The sequence below is a fragment of the Calonectris borealis genome, chromosome 3 (assembly GCF_964195595.1).
Source record: "Calonectris borealis chromosome 3, bCalBor7.hap1.2, whole genome shotgun sequence".
NCBI classification, from domain to species: domain Eukaryota; kingdom Metazoa; phylum Chordata; class Aves; order Procellariiformes; family Procellariidae; genus Calonectris; species Calonectris borealis.
This window is the reverse complement of record NC_134314.1, coordinates 65730148-65753500: the sequence shown is the minus strand read 5'-3', so window position 1 is coordinate 65753500 and position 23353 is coordinate 65730148. Positions and strand designations below refer to the sequence as shown.

Genomic DNA, 23353 nt, shown 5'->3' with positions numbered 1-23353 from the left:
CCTTATCTGTCCCAGGGTGGCCTTGAGGTTGAATGGTTAAGGTGCAGACTTATCCGGCATTGGGACACTGGGTGGGAGACATAGAAACAGGAGGGCGGAAAAAGCTGCAATCTCCATCTTGCTTGGCAGCACTTCATTTAATTTTTTGAAGTGCATATAAAATTAGGTTATTTGCAAGAAAGAACAGAATCTCTCAGCATAAATTAGGATTCCTCCATGTGTATGAATTCAAAGTAGTTTCTGAAAAACTCCTCAGGATGAACACGTTGTGCTTTTTAAGAAATGGGGAGAGAGCTGGAGTGCCAACATGAAAAGGATGCTTTTTCAGCGCCTGGGGCTGACAGGCATGACACAGTATCGGCACTTAAAACACAAAACTGACAAAGCCAGGGCATGGCGGAGGCTAACAGCCACCCCACCGCCAGCGGGGCTCAACGGCCGCCGCCAGGCCGCAGTCCACCCCGGCTCCGCGGCTCCCGCCTCCTCCCCTGCCCGGGCGGCGCTCCCCCTGCCCGCCGCGCCCCTCAGGCCGCCCCGCCCCGGCGCAGCAGGCCGCCCGGGAAGCCCGCCGCTGCCCGGCAGTGACACACCGTCCGGCCGCCCACCCCCGCACCGCCCGGCCGCCCGGTGGGGGCGGGGCCGCCCGCCCCTTCCCGGCCGTGCCCGCGGGGAGCGCAGCGCGCAGGCGCCGGAGCCGAGCCGAGGCCAGCGGAGCGCGGCGGGGGAACACGGGCTGGGGCGGCCCCCGCGCGCGCCCCCAACCGCCACCGGGCGCCATGCGGGTGCCGCTGGCCCTCCTGGCGCTCGCGGCGCTGCTGGCACCCCGCTGCAGCGCCGCCTCCCGCGGGGAGCAGCCGCCCGCAGGTAACGGGCGGGACCGGGACGGTAGGGTACGGTACGGTACGGTACGGTGCGGTGCGGTGCGGTGCGGTGCGGTGCGGGCAGGCCGGCTGGCCGGCCGGCAGCACGGGCCTCAGAGTCGCTCGTGACCGGGGCTGCGGTGGGGCCCGCGTCCCTGCTGCCACCCTCCGTGGGCGCGGGGAGCCGGCGGGGAAGCGGCGGGGCCCGCCTTGCCTCTTTGAGAGCGAGCAGCCGGGCGGCGGCGAGGGACCGGAGTCCCGGCTTGTTCAGCTTCACCACCACCGCCCCCCGGGGGCTGTGCCGCCTTGTCCCGCCGAGGTGGCCCGGTACCGGTTGAGCCCTCTTGGGTGCGAGGTTAAGCTTCGCTGTGGAAGTGATCCAGTGGCATGCAAATCAGTTCTGGTAACACAGCTCCATCAGTGCGCTTTGAAACCTCGCTCTTCTGCATGGTTATTGTTACAGGTGTAACCCTGGGCGTTATCGCACCTGTAATAAATGGTTACAGGCCTTTACGGTAAGGTGGCTGATACGAGCCATTATTTCAGGTGTTTGTGCATTTTCTCATGTAAAGCAAGAGTAGGGTGTGGGTAGAACAGGCCTACTCCACTGTGCTTTATAAATGTATCTGTCAAAAAAAGCAGAGAAACCGAGAATTTCACAGCAAAAGTGGGGAGTGCAAGACCAGGGATCATGGCCTTGACCACAGGTGTGGGGGCACCTTTCAGCCAAGCACTGATGGGGAGGAGGGTGGCCTGCCAGCAAAAAACAGAGTTTTGTTTCTGTTTGGGCAGAGTTGTTGCAAGTAAACTATGAAAGAAATACTCAATCTGGTTTACAAGTTTCACTTCAAACTGGAACAGCTCGTTAAAACCAGAGATTGCTGTCTAATAGCTCAGGTCAAAAGAGAACATGCGTTTAATCTTTAACAATATTGAGAGCTGTATACAGGGTGTAGCATGTTGCGCCCTTCATGAAAGGACTTGAAATAGGAAGCATGTTCACACATTAGATAAATGCAGCAGTACTCTCCTGAGCTCTGTCCACAGAGCAAGATCCATTTACCTAAAATGCTGCTTGCAGTTGGTCGCAGAAACGCTGATTATATGCCCAGGCTTCTTGGATTCTGCAAATGCGTAATGCAGATTCACTGGGACTTCATGCAGTTTAGATCCATGCCCAGGTGGAGTGACTGAACTCTGTTGCGCCTGGGGATGGGCCACACCTTGTGGGGCTTTGGAAGACTGCTTAGGTTTACCTGACATGAACGAGGAGCCGTAAAAATGGTAATCTGCCTGCTGACTTGTCCCTTGATAGTTTACATCTTGAGTATCCAGTTTGTTCGACTTGGTGGCTCATTGTTAACCAGTAAACCTTGCAGGGAGAATCCTTTTTTTCACATTTTAGCAGTAAGGAGGCTTGATATGTTAAATACTGACTTTCAGATCTGACTTCACCTCTTTCAAGGGCATGCTTTTGTTGCTAATGGAATATGCTACTTTTACATTCCATTAAGCAATTTTAAGGTAAAAACCTAATACCAGTAAATCACTTGTTGTAAAACAAACCTGCCATAATCCATCCTAGTCTAGCATAACAGTTACCTCGGTGTAAGACTACAGAACAATGCTGTGGTGTAGTTGATGTATGGCAAGCTGCCTAGAAGCAAAAAGCTGATTTTTCTGCACGTGAGTGCAGCAAACCCTCAGATGAAAGGAGCAGAATATACTTCTGAGTTAGGTTTTGAAAATACAAGCAGAATTTTCCTGTCGACTAGCACTCAGGTTGTTCACAGCCTCTATAACCATACCCTTCAGAGACTTCATCATTTAAGCAAAAACTTAGGTTTTTAGTGGACAAAAACATGATGAAAGGGATTCTAATAGATATTGCTGTGTATTAGCTTTATGAAAATGCTGGTTATATCTGTAATACCATGACGAACTAATACCATGTCCTTACTTCATTACTACATTGATGCAAGCAGATGTGCTGGCTTACGGTGGAAGGGTGAAAGTAGAAGGGGATTCCGAAGCATGTTTATGATGCTTTCCTTTGCAATGATACAGTGATTTTTTTCTTAAGCCTTAGTAGGGCTTTCAGTGTGCCAGTAGTGTAATACGTATCTCAAGGCTGAGTGTGTAGTGAGGAAATGCCCAGTGATCTTCATCTCCTGTTGTAGGACGCAATTTTCCTTAGAAAAGCCAGACAGCCTAACAGCAGTTGTCTGAATAGCTGAATACCCCCTGCATTTCCTACAGCTGGGTGCTTAACATATCTGCATAGACAGGTCTGTGACTCATCAGTGGAGCTGGGTGGTTGTTGATGGTAACTCTCAGTCTGCATTTAAGTATCCTGGAAGAGGAGGTCTCTGGTCAAGGTTGTAGTAGTAGTGGATTTGGAGACTCTGATAGCAGTTCACGTGATTCTTGCACATTGAAAGCCAGATTTCTAAGGCAATGTGTGTTCTTCATTTTTGCAGCTGGCTTCCTGTTGTGTGTGATGATCTTGGTGGTCTTGATTTGTTCTTTTATGGTTCAGATTATTAGCAGTCATAGCAGTTGTTCTGTCCAGCTGCAAACAAAAAAAATTAGATTATAGAAGTGCTGTATTTAGATACCATCTATTATAATGACCTCTCAGCTATAACAAAAGGGAAGAATAGTCATAAAACAGATAAAACAATATTTAGCTTCTACTATTACAGCAGTTTTTAAAATGTCCATCTTGTGCACCTTACTGTGGTTTTTTAAGATGGTGATCTAGGTCTGTCTCTCCTTTCAGTATAGCATACCACCTTGTGGAGATTTTTATCATAAACAACGATTTTAAAAGCTCTGTGGAACAGTGTGAAACCTCTGAGCCCTGAGAAAATAAAAACCTGTTGTAAGTAGAAGCTGTAAAAATGCACTAAATACTGTGTATAGTGTTTATTCCTGATTCCTGTGAAACCATTTAAGTTCATTTCACTAGGTATTTTAAAAATTAATAGCTTTAAATTTTACCCCTAGTCTTCGTACTCCCTTCTTTTGTAAATTGAATGTGTTTTCCTTTTTGTATTTAAGATCTTTTGAGAATTTTTGATAGAACCTTCTGCATAGAATTGCTGTTACATGCACTAATTTAAGCTTGTTTTTAGTAACTTTGTTAAGGAAGTACCATCAAGGTATAGGAGCGGCATTACAAGAGAAGTGTATGTGCTGGGTTTCTTTTGGAGGCATAAATGAAAGCAGGTGAAGGCAAGTGCATTCTAATCTTTCCACATAGGCGATGTGGCTGCTGCCACTTAGGAGAAGGGCTGGTAGGTAGCAGGAACAAAATTCTTCAGCACCTTGCTGCTTGGTGTTTGCCAGTCTGTCGAGCTCCTCGCCAAACCCAGCCTACAGGCAGTCTCCCCTCCAGCAGTCTGATAAGAGGAGGAACTGGGATGTTTATCTGTAGTGCCTGGCCTGCCAGAAGTGCGTAGTAGAGATGGATGCATGCTAACCCAGGTGTGCTGCCCTAAAGGGGGAACGTGGCAGTGGACTGAGCCCCCTCTCTGACAGTCGTTTCCTATTTGTCCCATGGCACTTGCTTGGTGCTCTTGCAGCCTGTGCTGAGCACCATCCTCTGCCTGCTGAAATTCTGTCCTGCAGTTCTGGGCAGTGCTCCTAGCTCTCTTCTAGCCCCCAGATGGCTGTACTCTGCTTTAATACAGGCCAGTTTTGTTTGATCCAGAACAGATTGCAGTGAGGCTCTAAATGATTAGAGGTCCATTCCATAAGGAAATACAGCTTTCGGAAACAGGCTAAGTTATTTTTACATGCTGTTTTTCACCCTTAGCACAGACTTGCTACTCTGAATCCATTTTCCAGGGTATAGGCTGCCTTTATGTCACCTTTGGGGTTTTTTTCCATTGTGTATTGCTGCAGAGTCCTGCAGAAGCATTCTCAGGTAGTGCAGATTTATCTGATCTTGTTTCCCCGTCTTCTCCTTCAGTGGTGGTGAAAGCTAAGGAGAATCACTTTTTTACATTTGTGAATTCACCTAAGCTGCTACCGTTTCTGGGTGCAGTTAAAGTGGATATATGAGCTCAGATGGAGCACAAAGCTGGCATAAGGAAGGCACACTGTTTTCCCAATCAGGCCCAGAAGGGACTGATTTATTAGTATTGTATCTGGCTGTCTTTTAACAGGCTAAATGATGAGTTACCCACATGGCATGAATCTACAGCAAAGTTCAAACTGTTGTCCCTCTTGGCCTATTGAAATGGCTTAGAACTGTTTTCCCGTGATGTATCACTTGGGGATTATAAGGATTTTTTTGTTTCTCATGGAAATCCAAAAAAGGAACAGACTTTTTTAAAAGATGTTTTTACTTGTTTTTTTCACAGTTTGTCTTTTTAAACTTTCAATTTGCGCTTTCAATCTGTATTTCAGTGCCTAAATGATGTTTAATAGGCACGCGCAACTTGAATGACCTCTGTGGTTCTTTAAGTCACTGTTGTCTCAGATAGCCGTACCATAGAGTCTGCATTGTGACTCATCAGGCCCTGTTCTGTTATATGCATTATTGCACTTCCAGTTAAATTCCGCTTCCGTGAACAGTGGTGACCAGTGTCTTGGTGTATACAGTAATGCCTCGTGGCCTCTGCCAGAATGAGAGAAGGAACTTCAGTGTTGCACAAGATATAAACATCAGTTTAAAGGCTGTCTCATTTTTACGTCTCTGAAATGTCCCATTCTCCAGTTCACTGATTTAATTTTTGCTGTTGGGCAATGCATTGCTGAGGCTCAATGAACAGGTGGGACATCTACATATATAAAAAAATACTAAGTCCTTCTGTATTAAAACTTGTATTTCATGAGTATTTTCCATAGGTGGTATTGTTCAGGAGCATTTATACAGTGAACAAGATAAGTCTAGTTTCAAGCTGGTATAGAAATCTTTCTCTGTTTGCATGTGTCTGACCCTGCTGAGATTTGCAGAGAAAGATGTGCAGTGTGGTGGTTTTGACTTGGGGAAGTGAATGTATAAAACAAGTTAGACTTGTCTTGTACATACAAGCAAGCATTTTCTAGTTTGATGGATGCTTTTGAAGCAGAACTATATCATATATTGTGTGCAACTAGTGGATTAGCTCTATGAGTTGTCTTCCTTAGTCTTAGAAGATGCAACTAGGTACACTTGTTCCTGTTACTTTGGGGGGGGGGGGGAACCACCCCAAAAACCCCCTTTATTTCTTAGCAGTCTGAAACCAAGCAGCAGATATTTGCAGTAAAACAAAAGTCTTTTGGTGGTATTTGGTTTTTAATTTCCTCCCACATGTATTTCCTTCCTGTCTGCTATGCAAGTTTGCTGAAGATGTAAATGTCTCAAACTTAAATACGTTAGTTAAGATAATTGTACGTTGAAAAGATATTTGATTTTATATATATGTATACACACACACATCACAGTAATCACACCTGCTGAGGTCTTTGCCACCAATATGGCAGCAATAGTTAGTCTGGATTGTTTCTATATGAACAGATAAATAGTCACATTTCTCTCTGAGTTATGTATGTTGGTTATAAACTGATGCAGGTGTGAGTTTGCTGAGATAAACTGTGTGGTTGCATTCCCGTGTCTGTTCTTTACTAAATGCTCAACTTCTAGGTTACCCTGTGATCATGCTTGTGTTTGCTTTTACCATTCCCGAACTCCTACCTTTGCTTTCCAACATTCAAGTTCTTTATCCTCAAAATCTAGGCATGCTTAGTTTCTCTTAGTACTCTTAAAAAAATTTAAATCTGACTGGCCTACCTTTGCCTTTTATTCCTTTATTCTCTGGACCTAGAGTTGCTGTCTGAAGTTCCTCTTATGTTGGTCCACAATGCACATACACAATTCAAGTTCTGTATTTCTGTGAAAAAAATTGTTCTTGCTGACATCTCTGATGCCTTTCTGTCAGCCAGTATTGCTGTCTTACAAGGCAAGGTGAATGGAGCTAACTGCGGATGGAAATCACTGCATTTGAACTGGAGGCAAAGTAGAACTTGTTGAGTGTCCTGTATCATGCATCATGACAGGAATTGCTGATCAAGTTTCTTCTCACTTTTTCCACACTTAGTTTCTCACTGTTTGAATTTCCACCTTGAGTGTTGCTGCATTTATGTTTATTATAAATTAGAAGGAGTTTTATGCTTAAAGATTACCATTGTGGCACTACCCACTATCATCTTCCTCCAGTTGTGCCTGCTGAACAACATAGAACAGGGTGTAACATGTTTAAAAAATTGATGCTTCATTATGGGTTAAGTACAACAGTGTTCGCATTAAGTATTATGGCATTTTAACTGGCAATATGCAGAAATAGCATCTATGAAGATTAGATGCTAGCAGTTTGAAAATCTGCAATGTTCTCTATGGCCTGTAGTCCTGAGGCTGGAGTGAAATGAGGCTGGGGTATCCCAAGGCTCTGACTCTGTGTTGGCTGGAGGAGAAACCATTGGAAGTCAGATAGACAGCCTGAGTAAAGGGGCTGTGAGTTGGACAATGAAGACCATTTGATTGATTGGGGAGAAGCATGTAGGGGAGATAACAAACCTGAAGAAAGGGACTAGAATTGTCTGACCAAGGCATTAAAAGTAGACTTTCCATGGGTGATCACAAGCTGATCCATTTTCCGTGCCCGTTTTGAGGTCCTTTGGTCTCAACTGTTGCAGTGCTGAGCACTCACTTCTGCATCTTAAGCTGCTGCCACTTGCACGAGGTTTCTGTGTATTACTGCTAAATGACCTGAAGACTAAGGTGCTTGGTCACACAAATTGGTTAGGCAAGGTTTGCAGGTAGAGATAGTCTTCCATGAAAATAACCAGTGTAATTAGGGAAAGGAGATGAGCTTTCAGGCTTTCTTTGGCTTTAAAGTAGAACCAGCAAACCTCAAACATAAATACAAGCTGAGAACAATTTACACTTGACTTTACTACATATCCATTAGACCACTTAAGAGACAAGGTGGCTGGTGCCTGTAGAGAATAAGGGAAGTGGTAGAAGGAATAATAAGGTGTCATTCCTTAGAAAAAGAGAGGGAGATAATTCCTGGCCTGTGAAACATGGAGAGGTTAATGAGGTGAGAGGAGGTGTGCTATAAACCTGTTTCTTTACTGGCTTTTGTTTGTAAGTAGAGTTGTGACTTTTAGCTTCTCAGCTCATGCTGAAAGGTGTCCTTTAGGTCTGTCTTGAGGATATGGAGTGAAAGATCAGAGAGGGAGATAGTGCTTGACTAACTTGATCACTGAAAGCAATGTTGTTAAAAGCGACGATGAAAAGGATGAGCTGATGGTATGTGTAAACTCATTCCTGTAAGTGATCAAGGCCAACTTGTAGTGCTGTCGGAGATCTTGACACGGTGGTGATGACGTTCCTGGTGGCTGGTAAGGTGGTTTATATGGTGGCGTAGTTTGTGGAGAAAGTTGTCTTTTCATGAGGAAAGCTTGTTTTGTGCTAGTTCCTTTGCAGTCTCAGAGCTGGAGCATGTTAAAAATCATCTGTGGAAGGAAGAGCGGAGAATTAGGTTGAATTGGAGCTGTGGAGTTTCATGGAGTTGTGCAGGAGTGACTTGGTAGATTGATTTTAGTTCTAGCTGGTCGCTCAGCATTCAAAAGTACTTCAGAGTATTACATTCCCGTGCCACTCCTCTCCCAATTTATACTTGTGCCCAGTGTTACTCCATCCCAGATGCAGAATCTGGCATTTGGACTTGTTAAATTTCATCCCATTAATCAGTGCCCAATGCTCCAGTCTATCTAGATCTCTCTGCAAGGCCTCTTGTACCTTGAGAGAGTCAACAGTTCAGAATCATCAGCAGATTTGCTAATGGTGCATTCAACTCCTGCGTCTAGATCATTGGTAAAAATGATGAGAACAGGCCCTAGAATTGAGCCCTGAGGAATACTGCTGGTGAGCAGTCGCCACCCAGATGTAGCCCAGTTCACTACAACCCTTCAAGCCCTGCCAGTCAGCCAGTTCTTCACCCAGAGCACCAGGTACCTGCTCATCTCACAGTTGGACAGTTTGTCCAGAAGAATGCTGTGAGAGACAGTATCAAAAGCCTTACTAAAATCCAGAAAAACTGCATCCACCGCCTTCCCTTCATCCACTAGGCAGGTGACCTTATCACAGAAGGATATTAAATTAGTTAAACAGGACTTTCCCTTTGTGAACCCATGTTGACTGTGCCTGATTGTATTGTTCTTTAAATGCCTTTAATAGTACCCAGTATGATTTTCTCCAGAATTTTTGCAGGTACTGAGATTAGACTAACAGGTCTGTAGTTTCCTGGGTCTTCCCTCGTGCCCTTCTTGTAAACTGAAATAGTCTTGGCTAGCTTCCAGTCAGCAGGGACCTCCTCAGACCTTTGGTAGATGATCGAGAGGGGTCCTACTGTAACAATGCTAGCTCCTTCAGTGCTCTGGGATGAATCCCATCGGGCCCATGGACTTGTGAACATTCAGCTGATACAGCTGGTCCTTTACAGTTTCAGTGTCCACAAATGGAAAGTCACTGTTCCTGCACTCGGGGTCCTCTGACTCAGAGGACCGGGCATCCCAATGTCGATCACTGTTATTAAAAAACCCCATTGAATGCCTCTGCTTTTTCTTCATCCCTATTAGTCAGGTGACCATCTTCGACAAGTATTGGTCCAATGTTTTCCTTAAACCTCCACTTGGTATTTGCATACTTAAAAAAGCCCTTCTTGTTATCTGAAACAACACTGGCCAGTTTCAACTCTAGTTCAGCTTTGGCCTTTTATATCTTCTACCTGCAAACCATGACTCTCTAATCTTCCTGCAAAGCCTGACCCCACTTCCAGAGATCATACAATTTCTTTTTCCTCTTGAGCTCCACAAGGAGTTCCCTGTTCAGCCAAGCTGGTGTTCTGCTCTGCTTGCTTGACTTATGACACCATGGGATTGTCTGCTCCTGTGCTTCTGAAAGTTCTGGTTCTTAAAGACTGACCTGCACTCATGGACTCCTAAGCCCTCAAAAGCAGATTCCCAGGGGACACTGCTAAGTAGCTCCCCGAGTAGCTGAAAGTTTGCTCTCTTGAAATCCAGGGTAGCAACTCTATGTACAAAATAAAACAAAAATGTGGGGGTGGGAGGAAGAATGAGGGAGGAGTAAGCAAAGGGGTATGTATTTGCCTAACTAAAAGCCATGTAGCTTCTACTGGCAGTTCAAGTATGTTCTGGGATTTCATTTTCCACTGTTTTGTTAAGCGTAGTTTTATTTGTATAATAGTACACAAAAGTAAAATTTTGTAAGACTTACTACGTTGTGCCTTAAAACGAAATATTTGAAGTAACATTCGTGTGCTTTGCCACCTCTTTTGTCAACTTGTCACCTTTTTTTTTTCTTGTGGTTGAGAATTTGATGATTGTGTTCCTTTTTTCCAATAACTGAAATACCACTTTTGTACATATTAAAACATAACTAAACCACAGCACCAGTTGCAGAGTGATATATGTTACGTGTATCAAATCTTCGTGGTTAATAGCCTATTTCAGCCTCTGTTTATTACTTTCTGTAGAGTGTTATCTTTGTGGTCTTGTTGTCAAGATGTGAAAATTGTTTACTTTCCCTCAATATATCACAGAGTGAAGTTGGAGCACTTGCTTTGAGAACAAGCAGCAGTCTAGAGCAGGTCAAATATGAATTACCTGTTAACATTTCACAAAAGGTATATTAAGAGAATATTAAGGATGCCAAACCAGACATTGAGAAGCTAAGAAGTAACAATTAAAATCAGTTGAGTGACCTTCATTTTTTCTCCTTCTGGATGCTGTGCGACATATTGAAATAGTTACAGGATTATGCAATTTTCCCATGCAGCTGCTCCCCCGATACCCCTGTCGCTGTTGGTGCTTAGAACAGAAGCTTGTGGTATGAGGAATCTATCAATGTTGCTTTCTATTTTCGTATCGCTTACTACGTTACCTCTGATGTTGTTTACTAAATGTACTTCAAATGCTTTCCTGTATATGGAACTATGTTACAGTTTCAGTGTTCAAATTCCTTACAAATGTTAGTAGTTTATTATTATCATCACAGCTTTCTAAAAGTATTGCTGGAGTGGCAAAAATGGCGTTGTCAGTAATTCACATTGAATCCAGGCTTTCCCCAGCAGGCCTGTTGTCTTTTGGCAAGGCTGAGTCAGGAGACAGTAGGACTCCCCTGGAGCACAGACCCTGATACTGCAGCTTTGGTATCCTCTCTCCCCCCTGCCCACCCCCCGATTCAGTTTCTGAAGAGCAAGAGAAATCTACAGGAGCTGGGCTCCTCTAACTTCAGTAAATTCACACACAGATATAGGTATTATACAGCTGGTATATCTGTATAATACCAATATAGGGGTATAATCGTCACAGCTTATGAACCTGATATGGGCTATATGATGGACTTGCTTTCAATGGGCATGGGTTGTCTGAGGTTCTGGGTTGCAAACAGGAAGAAAGCTGTCTCTGTAGGAGAGAAGAATGATAAATCAGCTTGCAGGGCTCATATGTGTTCGTACTGGTGACAAACTAGTCCATTTGGGGGGAAATATTTGCAATTTTTATGTCTAATTTTTCCAGTAATTTTTAGCATGTTGACTTTGCCAAATAATTTGGAAATATATTTGGTTGTTCTTATGTTTGACTAGGTCTGTTTATCAAAATGCAATTGTTCTCTGTCTTCTAGTGCCTTTACCAACTCAGATTGTAGTAACATCCGAAAATTTCAAAACTATCTTGCATTGGCAGTACCCACTTATGTCTGAAACTCCTCGTTTTATTGTGGAAATCAAACCTTACAAGTAAGTTCTTACTCTTTTGTCATTTCCTGTATCTGATATTCTGTAGAAGCATATAAAAGCAATCAGTCCACTGTAAATTCTTTTGTTTCTATGTGGGGAAGTCATGTAGGGTGAAGGTTGCCTAAGTGTAAATTAAGGCAAAATTTGTCAAATAACAGGATGGTTGAGGTTTGCAGGGACCTCTGGAGGTCATCTGGTCCAACCCCCCTGCTCAAGCAGGATCACCTAGAGCTGGTTGCCCAGGACCATGTCCAGATGGCTTTTGAATATCTCCAGGGATAGAGACTCCACAACCTCCCTGGGCAACCTGTGCTTACAGATGTTTTGTCACAGGCGGTGTATTGTACAATATTGTGCAATTGAAATTGTATTAATTATTTCTTGTTCTGTTTTACAGTTTAGGTTACTATAAGATCGTCTCAACTTGTGTGAACATTTCAGCTCTTTTTTGTGATGTCTCAAGGGAAATACAAGATCCTTTTGCATCTCACTGGCTTCGAGTTAAAGCTGTTGTTGGGTTACAACAGTCTGAGTATGTTGAGACAAATGAGTTTATTTTGCAAAAGCATGGTAAGTTCCATCATAAACTAAACCCTGTAATTTTTTCCCAAAAATATAAAAAGTTAGTAATTATCCTTTTTGCGTTTCATTTGGGAATATCATAAAGTCAGAAGCCCAGAATGAAATGAAGCATGATGGTTGTTCTGTAGGAACTTCTGTAGTTCTGCCTCTGTAGGGACCTGTTAACCCTGTCACTGTGGTATCTGAATATTTTTTGTTTAGATTTTCAGATAGCCTTTGTTTCAGTACAGTATTGTTTTTAGCTGAGCGTGATTTATGGTGGGATCTAGTCAGCAGTATTTTGTGTTCTGTTCTCATTCACATATATATGTTTAATTGCTTTGTTAGTTTTTTCTGTTGTCAGTGAGCTGAATTTTTATGGCCTTATGTGTATAGGAAAGTTGGACTGCTTAACAGTGAAATTCTGCATGGACAATCTCCATTTCCGTTTTAGAAGCAGATTCATGAATGTATCCAAATGCCTCCGTTACTTCTAAGTGTCACAACTGTGTGATATTAACAGCATTGAAATAAACATGTAATTATTCTCAAATCTCTGATGAATTGTGGAAAGCTAACTATAAATAGCATATTTTATATTAAAAGCTTTGGTCTAATAGCAAAGGTGCAATGTGTTGCAGGAAAAATAGGACCACCAAAACTGAATCTCTCAAGGCACGGTGATAAAATCATGGTTGATATTTACCACCCTGCGTTCCCATCTGTGGAGCTTCTTCCTTGGATCAGAGACATTTATTTAGATCTTAGGTACTCGGTGACTTTTCAGGATAGTAAAAATCAGGTAAGTTCCAAAATAAAAACTTCAAATTAAAAATACTTGTTTACCGTAAACGCATAAACAAGGGGTTCACTCCTTTGACACACAGAGCCAACAGATATCAAGAACACAGTTGAATGAAGCATAGGACTACTGAAGCCCTAAAATGTCAAGTGCGTCACAGTGAGATGCATGACTGGACATCTTGTAACAAAAATGAGATTATTGCATTAGCTGTACACAAGGTAGAGTTACTGGATCCCATGCTATTGTTTCTGCATACATGCTAAAACATTGGTACCTTTACTTGTGCCCCTTTCACTTGTCTAGATAGACCTTTCATTTAAGAAGATTACCTTTCAAGATATTGATACCACTTTATTTAGTAATTATGGAGGGTGAACTTGAGCAAAATTATAGTAGGCATGTTTATTTATAGTTACCTTTTGATATGCATCCAGGTACAAGTTTTATAAGTGAATTAGGTACACTAATCTAGGCTATGAACAGCACAAATTTTAGCTGAAAGCACCATGGTCTGATCAAATATAACATCTTAAGGTAGCTCATAGCTGATAGCTGAAGTTCACACAGCTTTTGCAAGGCATATAGATGATGTAGGAGCTGCATCTAATAGCGTTTTAACATTTTTGGAAGTGTTGGAAGGTACTGTAATGCTTATATTGTTGTTTTGAGTCAAATGATATAATGTGACTTCCACTTTTTGCAGAGTAAAGAAGAGTTCTCTGAAGACAACTGTACGCTGTATAAATGTAGCCTCAACATCCCAGTTCCTGCTGAAGGTTCCACTTACTGTGTTTCAGCAAAGGGAAGCTTCTATAGCGATCTGATGATTAGCGCCCCATCAGAAGAAAGCTGCATTCGTGTTCCTCTCAAGCAGACATTGAGTAAGAGGATTCTAAAACTTTAGTAAGAACATACTGAGTCTGACCAGAGATCTGTTCTAGCTAAGTATTCAAGCTCTGATATAGCCATGGGATGACTTGGATGCCTATGGGAAAATATGAAAAAAGGGAGAGCATGGTCATTCTTTTCCAAATGCGCTTTCCCAGTTCTAAAGACCTTTAAAGATCATGTATTATTTTCAAGTAACCGTGACTCTTTTTTTGGGTGCTTTTTCTGCTTCATTGATATTAACAAAACCTGTTTCCATTGCACGTGATCATTGCTGTAATTAACAAATGACAAATGGATTGTTCACTGAGTTATATGGTTTTCAGAAGCATTGTCTCTCTCTTCTAACAAATGGCTTTTTGCTCAGTCTCATCACTGAGGAAAACATATATGGACTTTTTTGAGTCTGAAGCAACTATAAACTTGCGGTCATAAAATTGAGGTATTGACATCTTTTTCTTAATTAAAGAGAACAAAGGCATCTGGTGACCCAACTTTATATCTCTGATAACCTCTTACAAACTTTGTAATGTTACTTCATTATGGCCCAAAACTTCACTAGAGAAAAGAGATAAAATTAATAGAAGCAGTTGTGTTCTTTCTTTTTACACATGAGCAGAGGTATTGAGGCGGAAGACATTAAGGAGAGTTGGACTAGTGGAATCTTACTAGCAATAGTTAACAATTCTATGTTTTGGAAGATTTCACATTTTAATTTTATTGTACATAGACTGTGTAATTATTATGTCAGTTAATATGCTATCACATGGAAAACTTATAAATCTGTTCATCGCCATCTGTCATCTCTAAGGAACAAAAAATTAGTTACAAAATTCCTTTACTTCTATAAAAACATGATTGTGTTTATATAAATTTAAAATCTTCTGTCATTCTAATTTTTACTTACTTGATGTAATGCTTTATAAATTAAGTTTTCTTGAGTGAAAAAAGGTGATAAATTGACAAATTCACACATTACAGCTAAGCGTTCTGAGCTATTACAGTTGCTGAAGTTATTCTAAATGATACAGCAGTGGTTTATTTTTCCAAACTTCCTAACAGATTTTGCTCTCACTTCTTAGGCACACAAGATATCATCATTCTGTGTGGTGTTATTCTCAGCGTGAGTCTAATTTTGACAGTATGTTGTGGCTGCAAGAAACTAAGGAAGAAGAACATAAAGCTGCCTAAGTCTTTGGTAAGTTCAGACAACTTATCTGCATCAGATTGTTAATAACCACCTAGGTAACTTTTACAACTATAACATGTCTCATTTTTTTTACCGCAGTCTCATAGATGTTTAGGATTTATACCGGTATAATATCCTGACAGCCTCTGCAACCAGATGCTTTGTATTCGTTTTAGGGCTGGACTTCAGTCTGTTTTTACCCGAAGTAGCAGTAGTTGGTCTAGTTTGAGAACTTAGTTCTTAAAAACTCAATGTGTGTACATAGACAGGTTTGTATTCATTCTAGTAGCAGAGAACCACAAAATCGCTGAGGTTAGAAGAGACTTTTTGAGATCTAGTCCAGCCCTTTTGCTCAAGCAGGGTCAGCGAGAGCAGGTTGCCCAGGACTTTGTCCAGTTGGGTTTTGAATACCTCCAAGGAAGAAGACTCCACAACCGCTCTGGGCAACCTATTCCAGTGTTTAACCACCCTCACAGTAAAAATTGTTTTCTTACATTCAGATAAAATTCCATGTGTTTCAGTTTGTGCCCATTTCCTCTTGTCCTGTGACACCTGTGAGATTCCTTCATTATACTGTAATATTGTGATACTGCTAAGTGCTACAATGTTCTTAGTGATGTGCAGAGTAAGAGGAGGGGGCATAATAGTGCTGTAGGAAGAGGGAAGAACAACTGGGTGAAATCTGTTCTCACACTGAGCAGTCAGAGGGAAGAGAGGTCAGCAGCTGCTCTACCTTAAGAGCTCCCTGTAGCCGTTCTTAGGAAACAGTGTGGATGTTCCTTAAAGAACTTCCTTACTCCTTGCTTTCACATCAGGCAAGAGCGGAGTATCTGACAAGTACTGTTACAATGTCCTCCTGGTGTCTCGTTAGTCACAGCAACTGAACAATCAGCAGCAGTTGAAATGGCTTTCAAGAACTGTCATATGAGGCAGTAGTAAACGGTAATCATATCAAGAGTGTATCTTCTCAGCGGATGCAGGAAGTCTTGTAAGACTTCTGGAGAGATGAGGCAATGATCTTCAATTCCGTATTCTTCAACTTCAAGACCCTTTACAGTGACTCCTTCATAGTGCAGGGGTAGCTCAATGCCTAAGATCCCCCTGGAGCCTGCTTTCTTTGGAATAGAATATTAAGAGGTGAGATTGCTCTGACTAAATGGAGATAGTGATGCTAGCTAGATCCCTTTGCAGTAAGCAGTAACCTAGTCCATCAACTTGTGCAGCACAAGATGAATCATCCCATTCTAAAATAATATGCACTTCTGGTCAGACAAAACACACTTTAAAATGTCTGGTTTTTTCCATGGACTGTGACGGAGCCATGAGACTAGTTCAGAGATAGCCATTCACACTGTAGACTTCAAAAAAAATCAGATGAGAGAAACCTGTCTGACAGAATCTGTAGCTAGACCCCAATATCAAAACACACAGGCCTGTAGAAAAAGTGAGACACTGGAGATTTATTTCATCTTCACACCATCTTCACACAGTATGTAACTGTCTGAATACATAACATTATGTCCTATATACACACAGCAATTTTCGTGAAGACTGTTCATTATAGCAAAAGAAACTGTCCAGAATGACAGTGCTATGCTCAATGGATCCATAGTTATTCTGGCTTCCCAGTACTGCATCTAAGGTATTGCATCTAAGGGATCAGGGAAAAGAATATTGCACAAATAGAATGTGTGCTCTCTGACTCCTGTGAGCTTCCTGATGCATGCTCCAAGTTCACACTTTAGCTCACTTTGTAGGAACTCATTTGTGTGCCTATATTCTCAATTTACTGGGCTATACGTTATCTTATGATTCCTAGGTTCCAGCATACCACAGTCTGGTTCACATTCCATATCATGCTTTGTTGCTAAGGAACTGAATGAAACCTATAACTATTTATAAAGATTGTTGCCTGGGTGGTCAAGCACTGAGATAAGTTCCCCTGGGAAGTGGTCACGGCCCTGAGCCTACCAATGTTCAAGAAGCATTTGGACCGTGCTCTTACATGTATGGTTTAACTTCTAGGTTGCCCTGAGTGGAGTCAGGAGTTGGACTCTGTGACCCTTGTGGGTCTCTTCCAGCTCAGGATGTCCTGTGATTCTGTCCCATTTCCATTGAAGTCTCTAGTGACAAATATAAATTGCAGAGCTCATAAGGATAGTTTCAATACAGATGATATGAATAATGTGGGAATGTAAAACGAATAATTAATAACTTGTGATTAATTATTTATTATTTTTAAAATTAATCATTTAAAGTAATGAATAAATAATGTAAATAAATAATATGAATAACGAGCTTAATTATATGATGTTATCTCTGTAGACTTCTTGGAGCTGAGAGCCTGTCACTGACCTTTGAATGTGTACTAGATATTTCTTTCCGCACAGGTTATGACCATTGTGCTTTACTTGAGCTTGTCTGAAAATGAAACATCTAGGAAGTTTTTCCATCTGTTAAAAGGCTAGGCAAGGTGTCTTACCTTAGGACTCGTGCTTTCCAATGATCTGCTTCCTGGCGGCTTTAAGTAGATGCTAAAGCATCATTTGAGTGAATTTCACCAAGTTGGAATTCTCCACCAGAAGGAAAAAGAAGAAGGAGTAACCATCAAACAGCTGCCTTTGCTGAGTCTCATATACCCAAAGAAAAGAAAAAAAAAATCCATTGCCATTTAGATCTCAAAAACTTTTATATTGTCTTTTCTATGCTGTTCATGACTCCCAAGAATAACATGTCAGTCATGTACAGGTCCTACTTCCACAGTGCAACTGTCTTTCAGTATGGGCATGGAATGATTACCTTCATTAGGGAAAATGTTCGTTTAAATGTTTTAAACATCCTTATTCATAGGAGGATCCTACCAGGAATACGCATCTAGTGAAATGGGACAGATTCCCTTATAAGACTTCATGATGCTAGTCTTCTGCTGGATCACAAGAATCTGATGTTTCAGCAGTCCAGCTGTAGTTAGAGCCATGCATTTTTTTCATTTATCTCACAACAGGTATTTCAAGAGGCCATCTCCTTCCACCCACCATCTTCCATCATTCCAATTTGTCCTGTGCCTGATTTGTCCTGTACAAGATTTTTGTTGTAAGATTTGTGAGAAGGGCTTATCCACTTTAAAAGGAGTGTGGCCTTAATTTACTGATACACTGTGGGCATCTCTATCTGCTTTAACTTCACTGTCTTTTTTTTCAGTGCCTCTTATCTTTAAATGGTGGCAAATATTTCAGTGGGTAGAAAACACCCACTCTATAAGAGAGAGACTTATTGAAAAGCATCAACTTTCATTTTTAGCTCATACTTAAGTCAACTTTTCTGCTATCTGATGGTGCTTTTTCTGAGCCTGACAGGAATGACAAGGCTGTGTTCTCTCACTATATTTGTAGAACACTTACAGATATTCACGAAACACTTAAGAATTTTCTTTGTGACTCTAGCTTTTTTGGTTATACAACATATATTTTTGATTTGGAGAAATTGTTATTGTTCCTGTAAATTTTGACTAATATTTGCCACAAATAATTGTCATCTTACAATAGAGAAGCTGCTTCATTAGATTTTGTGAAAATTTTTTTTTCCTGTGAATGACTATAGGGCAGTAACATAGTGTCCTATTTATAGATTTACCCAGCATTCATTTGTTGTGGAACCATGCAAAGGCCATGCAGATTTTGTTAAGGTCCTAAATAAGATTTGAAATGGACTTCTCAAACTCTCCTCCAGAAAATGTGCACCTGAAAACTACTGGGAATTCGTAGGTGGACAAGCCCTTAGAAAAGGAAGTTAAGAAAGAAACTGTTTATTGCTTTAACTGTTACCGATTGCTTGAGATGTGTTATTTATATATATCCATGACCCTAGCTTCCACCGGTGTATCTCTCTAGTCTGTTGAGACAGTGAAAGACCTGAAAGCTTGGGTGCTGTCATTGGAGACAGGAAGATATCTGAACACAAGCACATGCCAGGAAATACTGCTGACATCCAGCTTAAGTTCACTGGCTGTCAGTTTGCTAGTACTAGATTACGTGCACGAAAGAAAAATATTAACTTGCCTACGGTAAATACTTTTCTTCAAATAGCAACCATATCTTAATTATCTTTGTTACTTGAGATGCTTTGAACGGCATTCCAGTTAGTGTAGTAAGCTGTGATTCTTCTCTTTTAAGCTAGAAATAACTGCTTGAATTGCTAAATTGTCTTGTAGTCATGACTCAGTGACTGTTAAAGAACCTTTGGTACCAGGAAACCCACAAGAGTGTTTTCTTCTGACGGCTTCCTTCTTTCATGGATGGGAATAGGAGTGTCTTTGCACCATCTTGCTTTGGTCAAAAACTCACCGAGAAAAACGGGTTTCCATTCTGAGAACAAAAGTCTTGGATGCAGTTGTATAGAGAGTACTTATTTTTATCCTCGGGGTCTATCTCTAAGCATTGCCAGCTGGCACTGTGAAATGCAGAACCTTGTAGAGTACAAGGCGTTCCCTTAACACATTTTAGATTGTGATTTTTAGAGCCATGTGAAAATCCTAAAAGGACAGAATCAAGAACTTGCTGTTTTTTTGTTTTAACTTTAGTATAGCATGTAGTGGTATGGGGAGAGATGGGAAGTTGTAAATGCAGCTTTTAGCCATAGTTTCTATAGCATTTTGTTTTAATTCACATTCCTCAAGTATTCCAGCTTATGCAGGAATTATCTTCTCTTGTCACTTACTGTGTGACTATTGGAGCCAGATTTTCTTTTCTACCCCCAAAAAGGGTAGACCTGGTCCCTTCAAGGTCAGTGTCGGTATAGCATGAGTATCCAATATTTTTTCATGCATCTGTACAAACAGATTTTCAAAAGGTACATTCATCCTACCAGCTGTTCATAACATTTTCAGTATCTACGTATTATTGATTGCATTCTGGTTTCTGCAATTCTTTTAAGCATCTGCTGCTTATGAACAGGTGGTTTCCATATATACTCATGGGAATTACTCTGTTCTTTATATAGCATTCTGACTTTCTGCATAATGAAAATGAACATCCAGAGAGAATGATGGCTGAATGGCAGCTAGGTTATAATGTGGTATATTCTCAGTGTCAGGAGCCACCTTAATGCTCTTTTTACTAGTTTTCCAGTGGCAGCCCTTGATTCCCAAGGGGATCACCTCACCTTAGTGGTGCTAACACAGCTGTTTGTAAAACTCACTTAGATTGCAAATAATTGCTCTCCAGGGAGTGTTTGTTTGCTTTGTGGTCTGGTTTGTTGTTTTGTTTTTGTGTTTTCTTTTTAAACTCCAATAGTTTCATTGATCCAGCATAAACCACAGTACCATCAACTGGTATCGGGGCAACTGAGGGGGAAGGTATGAGGCTGAAGTGAGAGATGAAGGCAAGTTCTAATGAAGTCAGCACAGTGTGAAGCTATGAATGTAAAAATACAGCCTCACAACCTTCTGATCAAGGAAGATTCTTGAAAAGCACAGTCAGATTTGATCATCTGGTTTTGATGGCACTCTCAGTTCTTACACTAATACAGACTGGGAGGTTCTTTTTGCCTGTTTGTAGGTTTTCTTAAACAACATTCTTTTTCTCCTCCTTTTTTCCTCCTACCTACATCCCTTTCTTCCAAATTTGCCTCAATCTGTGTTTTCAGTCAGATTATTTTTTTACAAAGTACCTCAGAAAACAGTGATTGTGTACATTTTATTAAGAAATTAGCTTGTCTATAGTACTTGATAGTCTGTGATACACATATATAGTGAATTATGAAATTTGGAAAAAGGACACTATTAATCGAGTAACCCTTTCTCCCTACGCTTTCTGTTAGCTTTAGGGAAACCATCATACAGCTGAAAATTTACCCTACTTTGTTTTTCATATGTATTCTTGAAAACACCTTTAAAAAAAAAATCGGAAGAATCTAAACAGCCTGAAGGCATGTCATAATCATTTAAAACAAGCTGGAGCCTGGCCATTGAAGGAATTAATATGCTCTTCCTGTGGAGGGGTTTCAAAGTGAAACATTAAAGTTTGTTGCAGCATTTGAGGGAGTGCTTAGTGGCACAGGAGAAATAACTAGGAAGACTTCAGCATAGATATGACTACGGGGTATGCATAAAGGTTCTCATGTCATTTTAAAGATCTCTTTCCAAACTTCACTTCTCTCCCAGTTGAGACAGTCGCCACAAAATATTAGTCATGCAAGTTACACTCATTAGCTATCGAGTATGAAAGGTTTCCCCAGCTAGCTAGAGAGTATTACAGCTTTTTCTTCCTTTGCTATTTTCCTCTACATTGCAAACTTCAAATGACTTAAAATACAGTGGGTGACATGAAATGGATTTGGTCCTTGCAAATGTGTTTGCACATAGAAAGCACTTTTGAGAGCTTGCATAAAAGTGTTAATGAAACAGTTGAAGTCATACATATAGGCTAATGACCTTGCCAGATTCTAATTTTGCTAATTTCTGTTGAGTTTCGTTGTAATGACATTAAATTTGTATTATGAACTTGTATCTTTTTTTTTAACCTCTAAACTTTGACAGAAGATAAAGCAAATAAATTAGCAGATTATGTGGAACTGAAAGTGATTTTTTTTTTTTTTTCCCCCTCCCTGTTTAAGGTCAGTGTGATAAGAAACCTGAACACAGACAGCATTCTAGAATCAAAATCGGAGGCAAAATACGTATCTATAATAACCATCATGCCAGGCCAGTCAGCGTTGCCAGGGAATGATGAAGTAACCTCGCTGGAAGTAGAGCCAAAAGAAGAAACTGTTAGTCCTGAGAATTCCAGTGAAGGAGCATCTTCTGTTCCTCCCCCAGAGGCACCAGTCAAATCAGAAGAGGTGTCTGTGCAGGAAAGCACAGAGGAGGTATCTTCTGATGATGAACAGAATCACGAAGTAAAAGAGAGTTATTTTATTTCTGACAGGCGCCAAATGGATATATGCAGTAACTCTTCAAGTCCAGAGGTTTCTGCCACAGAAATACAACAAACAGTCATTCCAAGTAGCTGTCTCAAGTTTTCTGGCTATGACAAGCCTCATGTGCCTTTAGATATGTTGATAGATGTTGGTGAAGAACAGCCTGTGATTGCCTACAGGCCAACTGACTAACCAGGACAGCTGAAGTGTTTAACCAGAACTCAGGAAGAACAGCATTACTGAAGATTATGGAAAGTCTGGGATATATTATGAACATCTACAAGTTGTACTTGTTCTGATCCAACCAGAGTAACCAGTACACAACTTAGTACAGTGGGACCCTGAAATGGGACTGAAAGTAGTGCCTGAGAACAGCATAAAAAGTGGGAGGAAATTTCATAATAACCACTTCTAGTGAGTTATGTTATATACACAAACACTTCTATTTCCTATTTGAAATAGTGCTCTGGTTTTTTTAACAGTACTCTATGGAGAACAGACTTCATGAAGGAGTATGAAACAGCAGCTGTATCGTTATTCTCTTCTGTTTCAAATCCTTTTCAAAATTAATTCAATGAACATAATGCTTAAGAAGTCCTTCACTTAGTTACAAGAGATGTTCAAGAAATATTTGAGAGTTTTTGCCTTTATTGGAGGTATTCTCTTGCTTGTCTTTCTCTCTTGAGTATTTTTGTATTAAAGGAAATGCTACTATTTCTTTTAAGTAAGAATATGCCTATAATCTTGTCCTGTATATCTTAAGAATTTGATTCCATGGCCAAGAAGTAGTTATTTATAGTCTTTTCTGGAACTAGAAGTATGTACTTTGTTCTTTATAACATAAGTCCTGTAACTAAAAAACCTATTCCTAAAACTAAAAAACCTATTCCTAAAAGTGCTGTTATTTGTGTATAGCTGCATCCATTTGGATCTATTTGTAACTGTGCCACGTTCTGGATAACTCCTGTATTAGCATGCTGGCTGATCGTCATTGGAAAAAAAAAAATGTGTGTAATGGGTGGTGTCGCGGAAGGAGTGATGTTCTTCGCTCGTAAGAGGGAAGCAGCAATGTGTTTATTGATCCAAGACAGTTAACAAAGTTCAGTGGTAAACACAACAGTGGTTTAACAAGATTTGATGGCAAGGTACACTTGATTATCTACTGCATAGCGGACAGGGTCAGACAAAACTGTCAGGGAGACCCTCCCCTTGAGTCACGAGGTTCAGAAAGGACCCCTTGCTTTCTAAACTCTAAACTAGAGGAGTCTAGGTGCGGCTGGATCCAATCCTAGTCCCAGACTTGGTCAATGGTTCATGT

At 41.0% G+C, this 23353-nt stretch overlaps 1 protein-coding gene across 1 annotated transcript; it reads left to right on the top strand.

Annotated features, from left to right (window-relative positions):
* The first annotated feature begins 687 nt into the window (after positions 1 to 687).
* Positions 688 to 23030, top strand: IFNGR1 (interferon gamma receptor 1). Its single transcript, XM_075145935.1, has 7 exons — positions 688 to 864; positions 11563 to 11677; positions 12075 to 12247; positions 12880 to 13040; positions 13747 to 13924; positions 15014 to 15129; positions 21733 to 23030. Exons 1-7 carry the CDS (start codon positions 777 to 779, stop codon positions 22225 to 22227), a joined length of 1326 nt encoding a protein of 441 aa, XP_075002036.1. The 5' UTR covers positions 688 to 776; the 3' UTR covers positions 22228 to 23030.
* The last annotated feature ends 323 nt before the right edge of the window (positions 23031 to 23353 follow it).